Here is a 23,311-nt window from a genome sequence, read left to right on the forward strand (position 1 = left end):
CACACACACACAGTATGGATGTTCTGTATGTGCAGTTGTGCACCAAAACATGCAAACACAAACAGGCAAACACACTTATACATATCACGTATGTTAAAGGACCATCCAACATGATTGACACATAACAGGCATGATTGAGAATTAGCAAACCCTTCCACTCAGGCTTATATTCTGCCCTGTGGGACATTTAACAGCACTGGGATAAAGCATTGCAGTAAGAAGTAATAGGGAGCTGAAAAGGCTCTATTTCCCTGATGAATAATGGAGGAATCTGGGAAAGTGAGAAAGAGATAGTATTGAAAAACAGACAACATTTAGCCGTTCAATTTGTCATACTCTCACAACCACCAGAAGATTCCACAAACAAAGTGGTTGACACGTTTAGGTTAACAAACTAATATTCACTTTGTGTTCATGTGTGTGGGGATCTCTAACAGGGACTCTAAGAGATCCTCTGTTTGCTCCAACACTAGCAACCCCTTGTCCGTTACTACACTACTAGTCTACAGCGAGAGGAAACACTCAGAGGAAATGCTGCTCTGTTTAGGAAATCTCAGAGCCCCCTCTCTTCCTCTCTTCTAAACAAGACATGCTCAATTCAAGTCTTTATACTATATATTACTGTCATTCTCTGTCATGGTCCTCCAAACTGTTTTGGTTTCACAAGCTTTTCCCTTTATCTCCCATTCTGGACTTGCTCTAAGCTGAACCCATAATAAAGTGAACTGACGTGTTATAGTTTAGTACAAGTTTGCAATGGGATAATAAGCTATGTCTGGCCAGTCCACATGGCCTGTGTCAGCTATGTGCATGTATCCCTTCTTACTGGTCTTCTTCTTCACATCCTGGTCAATATGGATCCCCTTATCATAAACTCCACCACCTTCTCAAAGTCCGATTCCTTGAACTGCCTCGATGTCAAGACAGGGACTCCTACAGATGTAGGATATTCATTTGATCACGAGAACTTTCCTGCAATGCAGGACATTTAAAACTTGAAGTATATTCAACGTTTAAAAAGGCTTCTGAAGTTTGTAATTTCCACTTTGAAATTTCAGACTTGATTTCCCCTTATGAAAAATGTACCAATCCCTACAAAAAATATTGCTTAATTATAATCCACATAAAAATTCACATTTCCTATTGCGGCACGATTCTTTTCCTGCTGTAGAAAACTGACTCAAATTAAGATACTACATCTGTACAGCAATCAATAAATTAGATCTTGACAGAAAACAATTCAGGAGCGAGGTTATAAGTTGTTTAGTCCCTTTAGTAAATAAACACCACTAAACTAACACATGCCACAGTACAGTAAATTCTTCTCATATAATGCCGAACCTAGCCCGAGTCCTCCTGGGGTGAGAGCACTCTTGTCATCTAGGCAGGTGTTCTTTTTGCCGGTTATGAACACAAGATCCAGTACCCACTCCGCCCGGGCACCGTCCATACACTGGGGTCAAAGGTCAACCAAGTGGTTGTCCTTACACCCTGGAGGAGCAGATTAGAGAGACAAGCAATATGGACCTCTTTGACCTATAATGATCAAAACGGACATTTATTAACTATGTTCCTCATAATGAAAATGTGTAGACTATATTTAATAGTAATCAAAATGTTTTAAAAATCAATTGTCTTCTAGTTGGTGGATTAAAAACTAAAACAAGAAGCTTCCGCGCTCAGGTCTGTTCAACGCTGGTTCGTCCAATCTGATTCCACGCTTCAAGACTGCTTCAATCACGTGGATTGGGATATGTTCCGCATTGCGTCCAACAACAACATTGACGAATCATGGCGATGTTATACCCACAGAAATGATTAAAACATTCCCAGACCAGAAACTGTGGATTGATGGCAGCATTCTCGCGAAACTGAAAGCGCTAACCACTGCTTTTAACCAGGGCAAGGTGACCGGAAACATGACCGAATACAAAAACTGTAGCTATTCCCTCTGCAAGGCAATCAAACAAGCTAAGTGTCAGTATAGAGACAAAGTAGAGTCGCAATTCAACGGCTCAGACACAAGAGCTATGTGGCAGGGTCTACAGTCAATCACAGATTACAAAACGAAAACCAGCCCCGTCGCGGACCAGGATGTCTTGCTCCCAGACAGACTAAATAACTTTTTTGCTCACTTTGAGGACAATACAGTACCACTGACACGGCCCGCTACCAAAACCTGCGGGCTCTCCTTCACTGCAGCCAACATGAGTAAAACATTTAAACATGTTAACCCTCGCAAGGCTGCTGTCCCAGACGACATCCCCAGCCGCGTCCTCAGAGCATGCGCAGACCAGCTGGCTGGTGTGTTTACGGACATATTCAATCAATTCTTATCCCAGTCTGCTGTTCCCACATGGTTTAAGAGGGCCACCATTGTTCCTGTTCCCAAAAAAGCTAAGGTAACTGAGAAAACGACTACCGCCCCGTAGCACTCACTTCCGTCATCATGAAGTGCTTTGAGAGACTAGTCAAGGACCATATCACCTCCCCCTACCTGACACCCTAGACCCACTCCAATTTGCTTACCGCCCCAATAGGTCCACAGACGACGCAATCGCAATCACACTGCACACTGCCCTAACCCATCTGGACAAGAGGAATATGTGAGAATGCTGTTCATCGACTACAGCTCAGCATTTAACACCATAGTGCCCTCCAAGCTCGTCATCAAGTTCGAGACCCTGGGTCTCGACCCCGCCCTGTGCAACTGGGTACTGGACTTCCTGACAGGCCGCCCCCAGGTGGTGAGGGTAGGTAACAACATCTCTACCCCGCTGATCCTCAACACTGGGGACAAGGGTGTGATCTGAGCCCTCTCCTGTACTCCCTGTTCACCCACGACTGCGTGGCCATGCACACCTCCAACTCAATCATCAAGTTTGTGGACGACACTACAGTAGTAGGCTTGATTACCAACAACGACGAGACGGCCTACAGGGAGGAGGTGAGAGACCTCGGAGTGTGGTGTCAGGAAAATAACCTCACACTCAACGTCAACAAAACAAAGGAGATGATTGTGGACTTCAGGAAACAGCAGATGGGACAACAACAGCTGTCCCATCCACATCGATGGGACAGTAGTGGAGAGGGTAGTAAGTTTTAAGTTCCTCAGCGTACACATCATGGACAAACTGAATTGGTCCACCCACACAGACAGCGTTGTGAAGAAGGCACAGCAGCGCCTCTTCAACCTCAGGAGGCTGAAGAAATTTGGCTTGTCACCAAAAGCATTCACAAACTTCTACAGATGCACAATCGAGAGCATCCTGTCGGGCTGTATCGCCGCCTGGTACGGCAACTGCTCCGCCCACAACCGCAAGGCTCTCCAGAGGGTAGTGAGGTCTGCACAATGCACAACCACCTGAGCCACTGCCTGTTCACCCCGCTATCATCCGAAGGCGAGGTCAGTACAGGTGCATCAAAGCAGGGACCGAGAGACTGAAAAACAGCTTCTATCTCAAGGTCATCAGACTGTTAAACAGCCACCACTAACATTGAGTGGCTGCTGCCAACATACTGACTCAACTCCAGCCACTTTAATAATGGAAATTTATGGAAATTGATGTAAAAATGTATCACTAGCCACTTTAAACAATGCCACTTAATATAATGTTTACATACCCTACATTATTCATCTCATATGTATATGTATATACGGTACTCTATATCATCTACTGCATCTTGCCATCTTTATGTAATAAATGTATCGTTAGCCACTTTAAACTATGCCACTTTATGTTTATATACCCTACATTACTCATCTCATATGTATATACTGTACTCTATACCATATACTGCATCTTGCCTATGCCGTTCTGTACCATCACTCATTCATATATCTTTATGTACATAATCTTTATCCCTTTACACTTGTGTGTATAAGGTAGTAGTTGTGGAATTGTTAGGTTAGTTTACTCGTTGGTTATTACTGCATTGTCGGAACTAGAAGCACAAGCATTTCTCTACACTCACATTAACATCTGCTAACCATGTGTATGTGACAAATACAATTTGATTTGATTTGAAAACAAGAAATGCATCAAAGTTGAGTCAGTTTTGCATCGCATCGTCATTTAGTCTACTTTTTATCTTGGTAATTAATATAACCACACACCCCACGCCTACTCTTCCGTTTCATTACATGCACTGCCAGAGAGCTCTACATTCACCAGACCTCTCCAACTCTGTAAGTATGATTGAATATATCTTCAAATATATTTTTCTCCCAATAATCTCATCATGCGTTTTTAACCATATTCTTCTGGACACAGTCATGCTATTTGATGTGATACATTCTTTCACTTAAAGTTTTCTGTTAGTATGTTTTGGTATCTGATTGTAAGACATACATCTGGACTGTAATTTAATTAATTTAGTTTAGTTTATTTCTTAACATTTCTTAAAATGTCAAGAACATTTGAAAAATATTTATATGATTCAGTAAAATGTGTATGTTGCCGCCCAATGTATTTGGCTTCTGTGAGAAAAAAACAGGCTTAGAGCAATATTGTGCAATATTACAGTGTTTATTATATGTTCAATTAGATATTATTTACACCACCATTTAGGTATTGAACAGCTAAAGAGTGTTTTTTAAACTATTTCAATGTTTTTGATACCTCAGGGAGGGAAATGCAGCAATGGCCCTGAGAGCAGCAGGAAGTGTGTTTGGGGTTTTCCTGTTATCTGTGGCAGGTACAGATTTTTATCAATACTCGTTCACTTTTCTCTAAAGTACTTCTCAAAAGTATAATTTTCACTTTTGAGAAACATCTAAAACGTCATAAAAGATGATCAGGACAAGAAGCGTTTGAAGGTTGTTCTGGTGTATATGGTACATTTTCATGCTCATTTTGATAGTTTTCCTGTGTTTGTTTCTCAGGAGTACTGGGACAGTATGGCTGGGATGTGACTTTCACCAGGACAAGAATATGTGCACTGAAGGGATTATCAGTAGAAGTTTCCTGCACTTTCAGATATCCCAGTGGGCATGAGATCATAGAAACAGAATGGTATAAATGGTGGAACGTCACAGTGGGGTATACTTATAACATCATGGAACAACAAGCGTTTGCAGGTCGTGTTGAGTACCTTGGGAATAATCACAATGACTGTACTCTGAAAATCACAGACCTGAGAGAGAATGACACAGCGGAGTATTGCTTCGGATTTAAAACCAACATACACGGCTGGATATATCAGAAAGATGTATTCATTTCCGTGACAGACCTGAAGGTGACTACCTATGTGACAAAGGGATCATGGGTGATACTGAATTGCAGCACCACCTGTACTCTGAGTGACAACCCCAATCCTGACTACATCTGGTACAAAAATGGAAAGCATCAACATGAATATGTGTCACAAAATTACAGTGTCTTGAGTTCTGATGAAGACAGTTATTCCTGTGCTGTAAAAGGTTACGAGGACCACCGCTCTCCTGCAGTGTGTGCCGTGGGCCAGAAATGTTGGAGAGTGATTTACGCCAAAAGGAGTATCTGTGCCTTGAAGGGGTCATCAGTGGACATATTCTGCACTTACACATATCCCCATGGTCATATACCCAAAGACACATTCTGGTTTACTCAAGGAAAGTCTACAAAGGAGCCTACAGATCTGAAGAAGGACCCAAACTATTTGGATCGTCTGGAGTACCATGGAAATGAGGACAGTGATTGCACCCTGAGAATCAAAGCCCTTAAAGACAGTGACTCAGCTGAGTACAAATTCAGATTAGTAACTGCAGAAGGGAAATATATCAGTTCACCCGGTGTATACCTGACTGTCACATATGTCCTGTTGGAGATTAACCCTATGTATGTCTCTGAGAGGGAAATGGCCAAACTGACATGTACAGCCAACTGTAGACTGGGTGACAACACAGCCTTCATTTGGTATAAGAACAGACAGGCTATACCAAACAGCCACAAATACTCCAACAGCCTGCACCTGTGCCAAGTCAGCAGTGAGGATGCAGGCAGCTACTCCTGTGCTGTAGAAGGCCATGAGAATCTCCACTCTCCTGAAGTGACTCTAACTGTCAGATACAAACCAAAGAACATCTCAGTGTCAATCGGTCCCTCTGGTGAAATAGTGGAGGGCAGTTCAGTTATTCTGACCTGCCACAGTGATGCCATCCCACCAGTTCAGAAATACACCTGGTACAAGAGGACCATTAACACATCAAAAGAATCCGGTCAGATCTATCGCATCATCAACATCAGATCGGAGGACAGTGGAGAATATTATTGTGAGGCAAAGAATGAAATGGGAGCTAAGAACTCCACAGTTATATTGATCATAGTATCAGGAAAAAAAACTAGTATTAACATAGCTGTAGGAATCACAGTGGTTGCTCTGGTTCTCATTCTCATATATAGCTTTCTGTGGTTCAGAAAGAGGGCTCCCAAATCAACTGACACACGGGACACAGCAGAGGATGGACAGGGAGGCTCTAGTCACCTGTACGAAACCATCCTGAGGACAGCCCCAACTGCAGCACAGAATGCGGACACAGATGAGGACGTCAGGATCTATGCCAATGTCCACCTCTCTCACTCCAGAAACCATGAAGAACCTCTTTACTCCACTGTCCAACTGCCTCTGGACAGAGTCCAGTATGCTTTATTGAAATTCAGTCGCCTAGGTGTTGCCCCCCATCCTGCAGCACACGCAGCTGAAGATCCATCTGCAACCTATAGCACAGTCAACAAACCCAGAACCTGAACACAAGAAGGTACATTATTATCCTCTTATCCAGTTTCCCAGGGCTCCTACTGGGTCGCTGTAATCCTACTGAGCTGAATTTAAAAACATTTGTCTTATTTATTTGGAGGGTCACACAATATTTTGATGTATAAAGTATAGATTAGAAATAGCCTGCTGTGACCATATCGCTGTACAAGACAATACAGCAACAATTCTAGTGTAGTGTAAGATGTGACTCATGATAGGTATGGTGATATTGTTAAGCATTAAAAGCTTTTGAAAAATGCATCTCAGTGAGACTGTGAGACTGAGTGTACAAAACATTAGGAACATCTGCTCTTTAAACGACAGACTGACCAGGTGAATCCAGAAGAAAGTTTTGATCTCTTATTGATATCACCTGTGTAACGCTTCAATCAGTGTAGATGAAGGGGAGGAGAGGTTAAAGAGGGATATTTAAGACTTGAGACAATTTAGATATGGATTGTGTGTGTTCCATTCAGAGGGTGATGTGCAAGACAAAAAATGCAAGTGCCTTTGAACAGGTTATGGTAATGGGTGCCACACGCACCGCTTTGACTGTGTCAAGAACTGCAACGCTGCTGGGTTTTTCAGACGCAATAGTTTTCCGTGTGTCCACCACCCAATGGACACCCAGCCAACTTGACAAAACTGTGGGAAGCATTGGAGTCAACATGGGCCAGCATCCCTGTGGAATGCTTTTGACACCTTGTAGAGTCCATGCCGCAATGAATTGAGGCTGTTCTGAGGGATGTAACTCAATCTTAGGAAGGTGTTCCTAATGTTTTGTGCACTCAGTGTATAATAGACATGTAACCTCAGAGCTTACGTGTTTGTGAAGGGTATGGGTCTGACAAAATGTTTGAAGGGAACAAATGTTTTCTTATATTGTCTAAATTGTGTTTCTTTACTAAATGTAATAAAATAATCAAAAACGTGTGGTAGTACCCAGCAAACAGGGGACCATGACAATTTCCTGACGCTGTGGACAACCTAGACAACGTTTTGTTCACAGGGTATTAGAAGTATTACACAAATTGAGAAGGGACAGCTGAAATGGGACTTGAACCAGCAACCCTGCATTTACACGACAAGGGTACTTTCTGTGATATAAAGATCCAGACTGCTTGGTAGGTGCTGTAATATTCTTACATACAGGGAGGCTCCATCTCTGTTAGTACTACAGATAGTAGATGTTCTAGTAGCTGTAGTAGTGATAGTATTAGTAGTGGAAAAGTAACTGACAGTGAGAAAAGTACTGCTATCAATGAACACGGTTACACGTACACAATAATATGAGTATTGTGGATAGTCAGATTAATATAATAGTTTGTTCAAAACATTTACATGATTTGCAAGAACGATTTCCTTAACACTTCTGGGCCCTTTATAAAACACTAGCCTGGTCGTTTGTCAGTACCCCAGACAGTTTTTTAGGTCCATTACTTGAGTATTTAGACCCGCGCCTTCCCCATAGAAACCCCATGCAACGTTAAAGTCCATCGTAAATACCTCCCAAACACACTGCGCTGGCCTCCCATGACCACAATAGTCCTCGTAATGACTTTCTCTGTACACATTTGCGGGCTGACAGAGAGAAAAAAGCTCGAGAGACGAGAACGGCCAGATGTTGAGGAAACACAGGCTCTTCCCAGAATGCGCTGTGACTGGTGGTGCAGTTGCAGGAGATGGCAACCTCTACCGACAGACAGTGAATGTCTCAGCTGTCGACAATGGGACCAGCTTGCTTCGATATGATGCAGCAGAAGATGGCGTGTATGTATATAACTAAACACTCCTATTTCTTGTCTGTCATCACATCCTGGTGTTGGAGACTTTCTTCAGAATCCCCAGGATCAACTGGAAATAATGTGCCACACCTGATGGTCCAAATGGGAAGCTTTTCGTCCTCTATGGTATAATGGCTTTCGCAACAATTAGATGTGCATTCCACCACCTACTGTGCGGGTGGATAATAAGGATCCCGTTTGGGTAAAAATAAATAATTCATACAAACTACCAAAAAGGAAATTAACTAAACATATTCAATCTGCTGTAAGAACCTAATTATAATCAGGTCTCAAAACAGGATCAGAAGCCTCCTGTGAGGGCAGAACATTTCCTAGATACATTAGGCCTTGTAGTGCTTCTGCCGTGAAGTCTTGGGAGCCCAAAACATTTCTCAGCTGCAGATATGATGTCCAGCTTCTTGGACTTCTTAGACATTTGGAAAGTATTCAGACCCCTTGACTTTTTCCACAGTTACAGCCTTATTCTAAAATAGATCAAATTGTATTTTTTCCTCATGAATCTACACACATACCCCATAATGACGAAGCAAAAACAGTTTTTTAGACATTTTTGCAAATGTATTAAATGTTTTTAACTGAAATATCACATTTAAATAAGTATTCAGACCCTTTACTCAGTACTTTGTTGAAGAACCTTTGGCAGCGTTTACAGCGAGGGTGGGCAATTCCAGTCCTCGAGGGCCTGATTGGTGTCACAGTTTTGCCCCAGCTCCAGCTAACACACCTGACTCCAATAATCAACTAATCATGATCTTCAGTTTAGAATGCAATTGGATTAATCAGCTGTGTTTGCTAGGGATGGGGAAAAAGTGTGACACCAATCAGGCCCTCAAGGGCTGGAGTTGCCCACCCCTGGTTTACAGCCTCGAGTCTTCTTGGGTATGATGCTACAAGCTTGGTAGACCTGTATTTGGGGAGTTTCTCCCATTCTTCTCTGCAGACCTTCTCAAGCTCTGTCAGGTTGGATGGGGAGTGTCACCGCACGCACAGCTATTGTCAGGTCTCTCCATAGATGTTAGATCGGGTTCTAGTCCGGGCTTGTCCTAGAGAGAGTTACATGGTTATTAAAACGTCACACCAAGGTAAGCCTACACAAAACACAGCCCGATTTTAAGTGTTTCTAAAATCACCTATGGGAAAAATGAATGATGGAAAAATGATTGGACCCATTTCCCTGTTTGACTGCTAGGTTTTATGGGTATTATAACTCATACTGTGGTACTCTATAGCCTACCAACTGTATCTGAATAGCCTGCCTACACCCCCTAATGCAACTGGCTATTGCAGTCCCCTTCTAGTTTGTCTGACAATGATGACTTGCTGGCTAGGTAAACAGTGTCTAGAATGAGTGGACACGCGCCCTATTAATAGAATAGTCATGGTTGCATGACATGTTATCGATGGCATTCCACAACATAACAATGCCATCATTAGGGCTAGCTAAAGTTCGTTGCAAAGTTAGGCTGAGAAGGTTTGGCGCTACCTCCTCGAAGTCTGAGTCTTTGTATATGATCTGTTTCTCTTCACGCTGCTTGACAGTCTGCTGGACCCGTTGGGTTCTAAAGTTGAATGTCTTCTGTTTGGACACTCTTCTCTACCCGGTCCTTGGCCTGTTTGGAATCTTCCACATGGCTTCGTGGATCTCCTGGAAGATGTGTAACAGAATATCAAAACAAAACATTTAAATTAGTCCTAATTTAGTCTCTCCTTGTATCATTGTAGGAGGCATGAGTGGAGGAACATTGAAAAGAGTGTGAAAAGGATACAAAGATAAAAGATGTGAGAAATTGAATGAGGATAAAATCCGTGACAGTATGGTTGATTGTCCTATCCTCATGTCTGTTCCACCACCCCTTCCATTCCCTCCCAGGCAGGTACTGTATAAACAGAGAGTGATTGGTGATGTTGGCTGGAATAAAATGGTCAGTCATTACATGTCAATTCAGGGCAATCTGATCTGATCTGATATTCTAAATGTTTTAATGTAAATAATGTAAAGGTTGGGCCAGTTTGTTGTCATTACAACTCATGCACCAGCTAGGGCCAGAGACATATATGTATATATATGGCTCTGGCTGGGGCTGTGTCCAACTTATGGACCTTAACTAGGGCAAGTCATTTTATGCAATCAATAGCACTATAAAAAAAGTGTGAAAATATACTATTTCTCATCATAATGTTATAATGAAAAACAGAATTGCAAAACAAGCAAAACAGTAGGACAGGATAACATAACAATTACAGTAGTAGCTAAGCTAAAAACACCATCTAGTTCCAGGAATGGCAAACAAATAATATATTACTTTGTGGTGACTAGCAACACATGTTAGCAACTTAGCTAGCTAGCAACATACACTATATATACATAAGTATGTGAACACCCCTTCAAATTAGTGGATTCGGCTATTTCAGCCACACTCGTTGCTGATGGGTGTTTAAAATAAAGCAAACAGCAATGCAATCTCCATAGACAAACATTACCAGTAGAATGGCATTACCGAAGAGCTCAATGACTTTCAAGGTGGCACAGTCATAGGATGCCACCTTTCCAACAAGTCAGTTCGTCAAATGTCTGCCCTGCAAGAACTGCTCCGGTCAACTGTAAGTGCTGTTATTATGAAGTGGAAACGTCTAGAAGCAACAACGGCTCAGAAGGGAAGTGGTAGGCCACACAAGCTCATGGGACCTCTGAGTGCTGAAGTGCGTAAAAATCATCTGGAAGCAACTTCAGCACTGTTCTTCGGTAGCTTCGTGAAATGGGTTTCCATGTCTGAGCAGCTGCACACAAGCTTAAGATCACCATGCGCAATGCCAAGCGTCTGCTGGAGTGGTGTAAAGCTCACCGCCATTGGACTCTGGAGCAGTGGAAACGCGTTCTCTGGAGTGATGAATCACGCTTCACCATCTGGAAGTCCGACAGATGAATCTGGGTTTGGCGAAAGCCAGGAGAACGCTACCTGACCCAATGCATAGTGCCAAACGTAAAGTATGGTGGAGGAGGAATAATGGTCTGGGGCTGTTTTTCATGGCTTGGGCTAGGCACCTTTGTTCCAGTAAATGGAAATCTTAATGCTACAACATACAATGACATGCTAGACAATTCTGTGCTTCCAACTTTGTGGCCAGTTTGGGGAAGGCCCTTTCCTGTTTCAGCATGACAATGCCCCATACAGAAATAGTTTGTTGATATCAGTGTGGAAGAACTTAACTGGCCTGCACAGAAATAGTTTGTTGATATCAGTGTGGAAGAACTTAACTGGCCTGCACAGAGCCCTGACCTTTGAGATGAATCAAAACGCTGAGTGCGAGCCAGGCCTAATCGCCCAACATCAGTGCCCGAACTCACTAACGCTCTTGTGGCTGGCAAGTCCTCGCAGCAATGTTTCAACATCTGGTGGAAAGTCTTCCCAGAAGAGTGGGGGCTGTTATAGCAGCAAAGAAAGGACCAACTCAGTATTAATGCCCATGATTTTGGAATGAGATATTTGACAAGCAGGTGTCCCCATTGCAGTCAGTGGCCATAAAGTGATCACTGGACACGGTCAACCGCAGCTGGTAAATTACTTCAGGCGTAGTATCGAAACCATAAACAGGATTTCGGATAGCTTGCAGCCATGCCGGACACAAAGCTCCATCGCAGTCATGAAAAGAGTTGAAATATGTAGTGTATTGGTATCTGACCCAAACATTATTGCACTTCATTTTGGCCAATGTCACTCAGCTACTCGACTATTAACGTTATTTGCCTTACTTTACTTCAGAGATTACCAATGGCTAGCTACCATCTCTTTGTTTACTTCCTGTCATTCTGATTTCCTTTCTTGAAGACCAGTAGTATAAAACACTCCTTCGTCCCTTCGCCTCCTGTAATTATCCACTTTAGAACCACAAAGAACAGTATCTACCAGATTACAGACTTTATGGAATATTTTAGCGCTATCCCAAAGTAGGTCTTTGTTTTTTATTAAAAAACACATGTATTTGACAATTCAATGCAGAGACACCAATCACTGTTAACGTAACAATAAATACACCGTTTTTAATGCATTTTAGGTCATTTCGGAAAGTCAGCATTACTCAAAACAATGGACCTAAACTGTCTGGAGTACTGACAAAACAGCCAGGCAAGTGTTGTGAAGGGCTCAGAAATGTTTTGGGGTGAATTTCCCCTTTAAAAAGGTGAAGCTGCCCTCATTATACTAGTACTGCAAATCACAGAAATAAAACATGGAAGAATAACAGCATACTGAATAAGTCATTCCTTCCTTTTATTCTTCATAAATCCTCATGAGAACATCACTTCACCATCCTCCCACACAGACCTGAAGGTGAAGCCTTCGTTCATTGCCTCTGCACTATTTAATATGGATTTTTGTCCTCCGGATCACAGCAGGACATGCTGGAGTGGTGTTGTTGGACAAAAGCATGTTTTCTCTCAATTGTGATGATGGTGCATTTGTCAGGTGGTCAAATATGATAATTGTATTTGGTTAAAAGCCTGTGGTGTTCCCCACTTGACTGGAAAATAGAATGAATGCCCTCTCTTTTATACATTAGATTTTTTGATTGTGTCATATCAAATAGTTTAGTGAAATAAGTGTTTTGTTTTGATGCGCTGCATCATACTCTTCTGTTTATGTGATTATTGTCTTGTTTTCCTTTGGAGCTGCTCCATTGTCTATCTGTGGGGTAAAAAATGCTCCCTGTCGTCCCCTTTGGAACGGCTCCATTGTCTATCTGTGGGGTAAAAAATGCTCCCTGTCGTCCCCTTTGGAACGGCTCCATTGTCTATCTGTGGGGTAAAAAATGCTCCCTGTCGTCCCCTTTGGAACGGCTCCATTGTCTATCTGTGGGGTAAAAAATGCTCCCTGTCGTCCCCTTTGGAACGGCTCCATTGTCTATCTGTGGGGTAAAAAATGCTCCCTGTCGTCCCCTTTGGAACTGCTCCATTGTCTATCTGTGGGGTAAAAAATGCTCCCTGTCGTCCCCTTTGGAACGGCTCCATTGTCTATCTGTGGGGTAAAAAATGCTCCCTGTCGTCCCCTTTGGAACGGCTCCATTGTCTATCTGTGGGGTAAAAAATTCTCCCTGTCGTCCCCTTTGGAACTGCTCCATTGTCTATCTGTGGGGTAAAAATTCTCCCTGTCGTCCCCTTTGGAACTGCTCCATTGTCTATCTGTGGGGTAAAAAATTCTCCCTGTCGTCCCCTTTGGAACGGCTCCATTGTCTATCTGTGGGGTAAAAAATGCTCCCTGTCGTCCCCTTTGGAACGGCTCCATTGTCTATCTGTGGGGTAAAAATTATCCCTGTCGTCCCCTTTGGAACTGCTCCATTGTCTATCTGTGGGGTAAAAAATTCTCCCTGTCGTCCCCTTTGGAACTGCTCCATTGTCTATCTGTGGGGTAAAAAATTCTCCCTGTCGTCCCCTTTGGAACTGCTCCATTGTCTATCTGTGGGGTAAAAAATGCTCCCTGTCGTCCCCTTTGGAATGGCTCCATTGTCTATCTGTAGGGTAAAAAATGATCCCTGTCGTCCCCTTTGGAAAGGCTCCATTGTCTATCTGTGGGGTAAAAAATGCTCCCTGTCGTCCCCTTTGGAACGGCTCCATTGTCTATATGTGGGGTAAAAAATGCTCCCTGTCGTCCCCTTTGGAACGGCTCCATTGTCTATCTGTGGGGTAAAAAATTCTCCCTGTCGTCCCCTTTGGAAAGGCTCCATTGTCTATCTGTGGGGTAAAAAATGCTCCCTGTCGTCCCCTTTGGAACGGCTCCATTGTCTATCTGTGGGGTAAAAAATGCTCCCTGTCGTCCCCTTTGGAACGGCTCCATCGTCTATCTGTGGGGTAAAAAATTCTCCCTGTCGTCCCCTTTGGAACTGCTCCATTGTCTATCTGTGGGGTAAAAAATTCTCCCTGTCGTCCCCTTTGGAACTGCTCCATTGTCTATCTGTGGGGTAAAAATTCTCCCTGTCGTCCCCTTTGGAACTGCTCCATTGTCTATCTGTGGGGTAAAAAATTCTCCCTGTCGTCCCCTTTGGAATGGCTCCATTGTCTATCTGTGGGGTAAAAAATGCTCCCTGTCGTCCCCTTTGGAACTGCTCCATTGTCTATCTGTGGGGTAAAAAAATTCTCCCTGTCGTCCCCTTTGGAACTGCTCCATTGTCTATCTGTGGGGTAAAAAATTCTCCCTGTCGTCCCCTTTGGAACGGCTCCATTGTCTATCTGTGGGGTAAAAAATGCTCCCTGTCGTCCCCTTTGGAATGGCTCCATTGTCTATTTGTGGGGTAAAAAATTCTCCCTGTCGTCCCCTTTGGAACTGCTCCATTGTCTATCTGTGGGGTAAAAAATTCTCCCTGTCGTCCCCTTTGGAACTGCTCCATTGTCTATCTGTGGGGTAAAAAATTCTCCCTGTCGTCCCCTTTGGAACTGCTCCATTGTCTATCTGTGGGGTAAAAAATGCTCCCTGTCGTCCCCTTTGGAAAGGCTCCATTGTCTATCTGTGGGGTAAAAAATGCTCCCTGTCGTCCCCTTTGGAACGGCTCCATTGTCTATATGTGGGGTAAAAAATGCTCCCTGTCGTCCCCTTTGGAACGGCTCCATTGTCTATCTGTGGGGTAAAAATGCTCCCTGTCGTCCCCTTTGGAATGGCTCCATTGTCTATCTGTGGGGTAAAAATGCTCCCTGTCATCCCCATTGGAACGGCTCCATTGTCTATCTGTGGGGTAAAAAATGCTCCCTGTCGTCCCCTTTGGAACGGCTCCATTGTCTATCTGTGGGGTACAAAATGCTCCCTGTCGTCCCCTTTGGAACGGCTCCATTGTCTATCTGTGGGGTAAAAAATGCTCCCTGTCGTCCCCTTTGGAACTGCTCCATTGTCTATCTGTGGGGTAAAAAATGCTCCCTGTCGTCCCCTTTGGAACGGCTCCATTGTCTATCTGTGGGGTAAAAAATGCTCCCTGTCGTCCCCTTTGGAAAGGCTCCATTGTCTATCTGTGGGGTAAAAAATGCTCCCTGTCGTCCCCTTTGGAACGGCTCCATTGTCTATCTGTGGGGTACAAAATGCTCCCTGTCGTCCCCTTTGGAACTGCTCCATTGTCTATCTGTGGGGTAAAAAATGCTCCCTGTCGTCCCCTTTGGAAAGGCTCCATTGTCTATCTGTGGGGTAAAAATGCTCCCTGTCGTCCCCTTTGGAACGGCTCCATTGTCTATATGTGGGGTAAAAATGCTCCCTGTCGTCCCCTTTGGAACGGCTCCATTGTCTATCTGTGGGGTAAAAAATGCTCCCTGTCGTCCCCTTTGGAATGGCTCCATTGTCTATCTGTGGGGTAAAAAATGCTCCCTGTCATCCCCATTGGAACGGCTCCATTGTCTATCTGTGGGGTAAAAAATGCTCCCTGTCGTCCCCTTTGGAACGGCTCCATTGTCTATCTGTGGGGTACAAAATGCTCCCTGTCGTCCCCTTTGGAACGGCTCCATTGTCTATCTGTGGGGTAAAAAATGCTCCCTGTCGTCCCCTTTGGAACTGCTCCATTGTCTATCTGTGGGGTAAAAAATGCTCCCTGTCGTCCCCTTTGGAACGGCTCCATTGTCTATCTGTGGGGTAAAAAATGCTCCCTGTCGTCCCCTTTGGAACGGCTCCATTGTCTATCTGTGGGGTAAAAATGCTCCCTGTCGTCCCCTTTGGAATGGCTCCATTGTCTATCTGTGGGGTAAAAAATGCTCCCTGTCATCCCCTTTGGAACGGCTCCATTGTCTATCTGTGGGGTAAAAAATGCTCCCTGTCGTCCCCTTTGGAACGGCTCCATTGTCTATCTGTGGGGTACAAAATGCTCCCTGTCGTCCCCTTTGGAACGGCTCCATTGTCTATCTGTGGGGTACAAAATGCTCCCTGTCGTCCCCTTTGGAACTGCTCCATTGTCTATCTGTGGGGTAAAAAATGCTCCCTGTCGTCCCCTTTGGAACTGCTCCATTGTCTATCTGTGGGGTAAAAAAAATTCTCCCTGTCGTCCCCTTTGGAACTGCTCCATTGTCTATCTGTGGGGTAAAAAATGCTCCCTGTCGTCCCCTTTGGAACGGCTCCATTGTCTATCTGTGGGGTAAAAAATGCTCCCTGTCGTCCCCTTTGGAACGGCTCCATTGTCTATCTGTGGGGTAAAAAATGCTCCCTGTCGTCCCCTTTGGAACGGCTCCATTGTCTATCTGTGGGGTAAAAAATGCTCCCTGTCGTCCCCTTTGGAACGGCTCCATTGTCTATCTGTGGGGTAAAAAATTCTCCCTGTCGTCCCCTTTGGAACTGCTCCATTGTCTATCTGTGGGGTAAAAAATTCTCCCTGTCGTCCCCTTTGGAACGGCTCCATTGTCTATCTGTGGGGTAAAAAATTCTCCCTGTCGTCCCCTTTGGAACGGCTCCATTGTCTATCTGTGGGGTAAAAAATTCTCCCTGTCGTCCCCTTTGGAACTGCTCCATTGTCTATCTGTGGGGTAAAAAATTCTCCCTGTCGTCCCCTTTGGAACTGCTCCATTGTCTATCTGTGGGGTAAAAAATTCTCCCTGTCGTCCCCTTTGGAACTGCTCCATTGTCTATCTGTGGGGTAAAAAATGCTCCCTGTCGTCCCCTTTGGAATGGCTCCATTGTCTATCTGTGGGGTAAAAAATGATCCCTGTCGTCCCCTTTGGAAAGGCTCCATTGTCTATCTGTGGGGTAAAAAATGCTCCCTGTCGTCCCCTTTGGAACGGCTCCATTGTCTATATGTGGGGTAAAAAATGCTCCCTGTCGTCCCCTTTGGAACGGCTCCATTGTCTATCTGTGGGGTAAAAAATGCTCCCTGTCGTCCCCTTTGGAATGGCTCCATTGTCTATCTGTGGGGTAAAAAAATGCTCCCTGTCATCCCCATTGGAACGGCTCCATTGTCTATCTGTGGGGTAAAAAATGCTCCCTGTCGTCCCCTTTGGAACGGCTCCATTGTCTATCTGTGGGGTACAAAATGCTCCCTGTCGTCCCCTTTGGAACGGCTCCATTGTCTATCTGTGGGGTACAAAATGCTCCCTGTCGTCCCCTTTGGAACGGCTCCATTGTCTATCTGTGGGGTACAAAATGCTCCCTGTCGTCCCCTTTGGAACGGCTCCATTGTCTATCTGTGGGGTAAAAAATGCTCCCTGTCGTCCCCTTTGGAACGGCTCCATTGTCTATCTGTGGGGTAAAAAATGCTCCCTGTCGTCCCCTTTGGAACTGCTCCATTGTCTATCTGTGGGGTAAAAAATGCTCCCTGTCGTCCCCTTTGGATGCTCCCGGCTTTGGAACGGCTCCATTGTCTATCTGTGGGGTAAAAAATGCTCCCTGTCGTCCCCTTTGGAACGGCTCCATTGTCTATCTGTGGGGTAAAAAATGCTCCCTGTCGTCCCCTTTGGAACGGCTCCATTGTCTATCTGTGGGGTAAAAAATGCTCCCTGTCGTCCCCTTTGGATCTGGCTGAAAGCTTTGTACAGTAAAGGATCACTGGATGTTTATCATGCTGTAATAACCATTTATTTGACTTGTGGTTCTACGGCTGCAAAGGTCATAATACTTCCTGTTGAACAACTAGTTAACCATCGTCTTTGGTTCTGAGGTTGTTCATTGTGTGTTCTGAGAAGATATACATGTGATTGCACTTGTTCCTCTCCACCGTAGATCAGTCCTCTGGGATAATTATGAGGGCTTGTTAATGCATCTGATCATAATTTAGACACTTTATTGGGTTGGGTTCATCCAAGTCAGACTCGGTGTCTGCAAATGCCTGTAAATCCTGTGCTGAGACAGATGTATGGCTGGCTGTGCCCTCCTGTGTGGTGAGTGTATTTTATTTTTTATTTTACTAGGCAAGTCAGTTAAGAATAAATTCTTATTTTCAATGACGGCCTAGAAACAGTGGGTTAACTGCCTGTTCAGGGGCAGAACGACAGATTTGTACCTTGTCAGCTCGGGGATTTGAGTTTGCAACCTTCCGGTTACTAGTCCAACGCTCTAACCACTAGGCTACCCTGCCGCCCCGTATTTACAGATGGAGTTGCCCTATGATGCTGCCAGATGTACAATAACCACAAAAGTTTACACAACCATTCAATCAATCATATCTCCGTTATTCTCCTCCTTCGACAGGTTCCAAACCTGCTGGGGCAGACTAGCACTGCTGTGTTTATCTCTATAACAAAAAAGCTGTGGAGTAATACCACCTTGTGGCATAATGGTGTACTGCACCTCTTTAATCTAGATAGCACATACAATAAAGAGGAACTTGAAAGTCTTACACAGAACATTGTCCCTATATATACAGTGTGTTTTTGTGATATTTGACAGCAAATGCCTGCTTGTGGCATCTAGATGTTTTTTTTTACAACATATCCTGGAATGAATCTTGAACAAAGCTTGATTGCATTATAAAAACGCCAAAAGTAAAACCACAAATTTTACTTGTAATGAAGTATAAAAAGGACTAACACAATCAAACAGCCCAATGCCTTCAGACAGGTCTATTGTAGTAACCATTCAATAAGAGTGGTCCATTGGTCCATCATCATCTGTGCTGCTATGAAATCCCAAAATGCACAGCCCCATGATATACGGTGCATTCGGAAAGTATTCATACCCCTTGGCTTTTTCCACCTTTTGTTATGTTACAGCCTTATTCTACATTTGATTAAATAAATAAAAATCCTTGTCAATCTACACACAATACCCCATCATGACAAAGAGAAAAAAATATGTATAAATTATTTTTCTTTAACAAATACCTTATTTACATAAGTATTCCGAACTTTTACATTTACATTTAAGTCATTTAGCAGACGCTCTTATCCAGAGCGACTTACACTTTTGCATGAGACTTGAAATTGAGCTCAGGTGCATCCTGTTTCCATTGATCATCCTTGAGATGTTTCTACAACTTGATTAGAGTCCACCTGTGGTAAATTCAATTGATTGGACATGATTTGGAAAGGCACACACCAGTCTACATAAAGTCCCACAGTTGACAGTGCACGTCAGAGCAAAAACCAAAGCCATGAGGTCAAAGGAATCATCTGTAAAGCGCTGAGACAGGATTGTGTTGAGCTACAGATCTGGGGAAGGGTACCAACATTTGGAGGAGAGAGTCAGAAGGAGAGGAGAGAGTCAGAACAGGGGTTCACTATGCTGCTCAAGTAAGTGTAATATGGCCCTCTCCTTAGCACCATATTGTTTAAATTAAAACTTGTACAAGTCACTGAGTATTTATACTGCTGGTATATAATATTATTGCACTACCTTCATCCCAACCTTAACCACTACATGACCAAAAGTATATGGACACCTGCTTGTCGAACATCTCATTCCAAAATCATGGGCATTAATATGGAGTTTGTTCAGCCTCTGCTCTTCTGGGAAGACTTTCCACTAGATGTTGGAACATTGCTGCAGGGACTTGCTTCCATTCAGCCACGAGCATTAGTGAGGTCGGGCACTGATGTTGGTTAATTAGGCCTGGCTCGCAGTCGGCATTCTAATTCATCCCAGAAGTGTTCGATGGGGTTGAGGTCAGGGCTCTGCAGGCCAGTCATGTTCTCCCACACCGATCTCGACAAACCATTTCTGTATGGACCTCGCTTTGTGCACGGGGGCATTGTCATGCTGAAACAGAAAAGGGCCTTCCCCAAACTGTTGCCACAAAGTTGGAAGCACAGAATTGTCTAGAATGTCATTGTATGCTGTAGCATAAAGATTTCCCTTCACTGGAACTTAGGGACCTAGCCCAAACCACGAAAAACAACCCCAGACCATTATTCCTCCTCCACCATACTTTACATTTGGCACTATGCATTCAGGCAGGTAGTGTTCTCCTGGCATTCGCCAAACCCAGATTTGTCCATCGGACTGCCAGATGGTGAAGCATGATTTATCACTCCAGAGAACGCGTTTCCACTGCCCCAAGTCCAATGGCTGCGAGCTTTACACCACTCCAGCCGACGCTTGGCATTGCGCATGGTGATCTTAGGCTTGTGTGCGCGGCTGCTTGGCCATGGAAACCCATTTCATAAAATTCACAAACAGTTCTTGTGCTGACGTTGTTTCCAGAGGCCGTTTGAATCTCTGTAGTGAGTGTTACAACTGAGGACAGCTGATTTTTAACGCTCTACGCGCTTCAGGAGTCCTGTTCTGTGTACTTGTTTGGCCTCCCACTTCACGGCTGACTGACTTGTTGTAAAGGTGGCATCCTATGTCGGTGCCACGTTCAAAGTCACGGAGCTCTTTAGTAAGGACATTCTACTGCCAATGTTTTTCTAAGGGGATTGCATGGCTCTGTGCTTGATCCTATACACCTGTCAGCCACGGGTGTGGCTAACAGTCATATCCACTAATTTGAAGGGGTGTCCACATACTTCTGTATATGGTGCATTTGTAAAGTATTCAGACCCCTTGACTTTTTCCAGATTTTGTTACGTTACAGCCTTATTTGAAAATTGATTAAATAGTTATTTTACATCATTAATCTACACACAATACCCCATAATTACAAAACAAAAAGTTTTTTTGACATTTTTAGGTAATACATTTTTTTAAAAATGTAATATTACATTTACATAAGTTCAGACCCTTTACTCAGTGCTTTGTTGAAGCATCTTTGGCAGCAATTACAGCCTCGAGTCTTCTTGGGTATGACGCTACAAGATTGGCACACCTGTATTTGGGGAGTTTCTCCCATTCTTCTCTGCAGATCTTCTCAAGTTCTGACAGGTTGGATGGGGAGCGCTGCTGCACAACTATTTTCAGGTCTCTCCATAGATGTTCGATCGGGTTCAAGTCCGAGCTCTGGCTGGGGAACTCAAGGACATTAAGACACTTGTCCCGAATCAACTTCTGCGTTGTCTTGGCTGTGTGCTTAGGGTCGCTGTCCTGTTGGAAGGTGAACCTTTGTCCCAGTCTGAGGTCCCGAGCGCTCTGGAGCAGGTTTTTGTCAAGGATCTCTTTGCTCCGTTCATTGTAGCTAGACCCTATGATGACCTGTAAGAGTCACTGTCTGCCCTGACCCACCACCAGGCTCAGGTTGTTGATGTAGGACTGCAGCTCCTCAGCAGAGTCCATGTTCAGCTGTACCAGGTTCTTATGGAACTGCTCCATGTACCCGTCCTCCAACATCTCCTATTCACACGGCCACACACAACATACAATGACATGTTAGAAATTACAGGACTTTTTGTACATAGTCGTCGTCCCCCCCATTTTAGGAGATCAAAAGTATTGGGACAAATTCACTTATGTATATGAAATGAGTCAAAAATTCCGAACACGCAAGCTTGTGACTCTACAAATTTGTTGGCTGCATTTTCTCTTTGTTTTGGTTGTGTTTGAGATTATTTTGTGTGCAATAGAAATGAATGGTAAATAATGTAGTGTGTCATTTTGGAGTCACTTTAAATTTGTATTTTATTTAACCTTTATTTAACCAGGTAGGCCAGTTGAGAACAAGTTCTCATTTACAACTGCAACCTGGCCAAGATAAAGCAGTGTGACACAAACAACAACACAGTTACACGTGGAATAAACAAAGTCAATAACACAATAGAAAAGTCTATATAGTGTGTGGAAATGAGGTAAGTTAAGGGAGGTAAGGCAATAAATAGGCCGAAGTGGTGAAGTAATTATTATTTAGCAATTAAACACTGGAGTGATAGATGTGCAGAAGATGAATGTGCAAGTAGAGATACTGGGGTGCAAAGGAGTAAGATAATTAAATAAATACAGTATGTGGATGAGGTAGTTGGATGGGCTATATTACAGATGGGCTATGTACAGGTGCAGTGATCTGTGGGAGATATGAGTCTCCAGCAATTTCTATTTCTTTTTTTTTCTTTCAGTTTGTTCCAGTAATGGACAGCAGAGAACTGGAAGGAAAGGCGGCCAAAGTAGGAATTGGCTTTGGGGGTGACCAGTGAGACATACCTGCTGGAGTGCGTGCTACGGGTGGGTGCTGCTATGGTGACCAGTGAGCTAAGATAAGGCGGGGCTTTACCTAGCAGAGACTTGCAGATGACCTGGAGCTTGTGGGTTTGGCGACGAGTATGACGCGAGGGCCAGCCAACGGGAGCGTAAAGGTGGCAGTGGTGGGTAGTATATGGGGCTTTGGTGACAACGGATAGCACTGTGATAGACTGCATCCAATTTGTTGAGTAGGGTATTGGAGGCTATTTTGAAAATGACATCACCGAAGTCGAGGATCTGTAGGATGGTCAGTTTTACGAGGGTATGTTTGGCAGCATGAGTGAAGGATGCTTTGTTGCAAAATAGGAAGCCGAATCTAGATTTCATTTTGAATTGGAGATGCTTAATGTGAGTCTGGAAGGAGAGTTTAGTCTAACCAGACACCTAGGTATTTGTAGTGCTGGACGGGCGGGCAGGTGCGGGCAGAGATCGGTTGAAGAGCATGCATTTAGTTTTAATTGCATTTTAGAGCAGTTGGAGGCCACGGAAGGAGAGTTGTATGGCATTGAAGCTTGTCTGGAGGTTAGTTAACACAGTGTCCAAAGAAGGGCCAGAAGTATACAGAATGGTGTCATCTGCGTAGAGGCGGATCAGAGAATCACCAGCAGCAAGAATTGAACCCTGTGGTACCCCCATAGAGGGTGCCAGAGGTCCGAATAACAGGCACTCCGATTTGACACACTGAACTCTATCTGAGAAGTATTTGGTGAACCAGGCGAGGCAATCATTTGAGAAACCAAGGCTGTTGAGTCTGCCGATAAGAATGTGATGTTTGAC

The 23,311-nt window shown here is 44.0% G+C and overlaps 2 protein-coding genes across 2 annotated transcripts in view; both read left to right on the top strand.

Annotated features, from left to right (window-relative positions):
- Positions 1-4,351: 4,351 nt before the first annotated feature.
- On the top strand, positions 4,352-7,669 carry LOC118359437 (B-cell receptor CD22-like). Its single transcript, XM_035737957.2, has 2 exons — positions 4,352-4,698; positions 4,886-7,669. The coding sequence occupies exons 1-2, from the start codon at positions 4,644-4,646 to the stop codon at positions 6,727-6,729; spliced, it is 1,899 nt and encodes a 632-aa protein (XP_035593850.1). The 5' UTR covers positions 4,352-4,643; the 3' UTR covers positions 6,730-7,669.
- An 11,915-nt stretch (positions 7,670-19,584) lies between these two features.
- Positions 19,585-23,311, top strand: part of bpifcl (BPI fold containing family C, like) — a 46,138-nt gene continuing 42,411 nt past the window's right edge. The window contains exon 1 of the mRNA XM_035738300.2: positions 19,585-19,719. Coding sequence (XP_035594193.1) covers positions 19,709-19,719 — 11 coding nt within the window. The 5' untranslated portion in view covers positions 19,585-19,708. The remainder of the gene's footprint in view (positions 19,720-23,311) is intronic.

Source organism: Oncorhynchus keta, chromosome 27, assembly GCF_023373465.1.
Source record: "Oncorhynchus keta strain PuntledgeMale-10-30-2019 chromosome 27, Oket_V2, whole genome shotgun sequence".
NCBI classification, from domain to species: domain Eukaryota; kingdom Metazoa; phylum Chordata; class Actinopteri; order Salmoniformes; family Salmonidae; genus Oncorhynchus; species Oncorhynchus keta.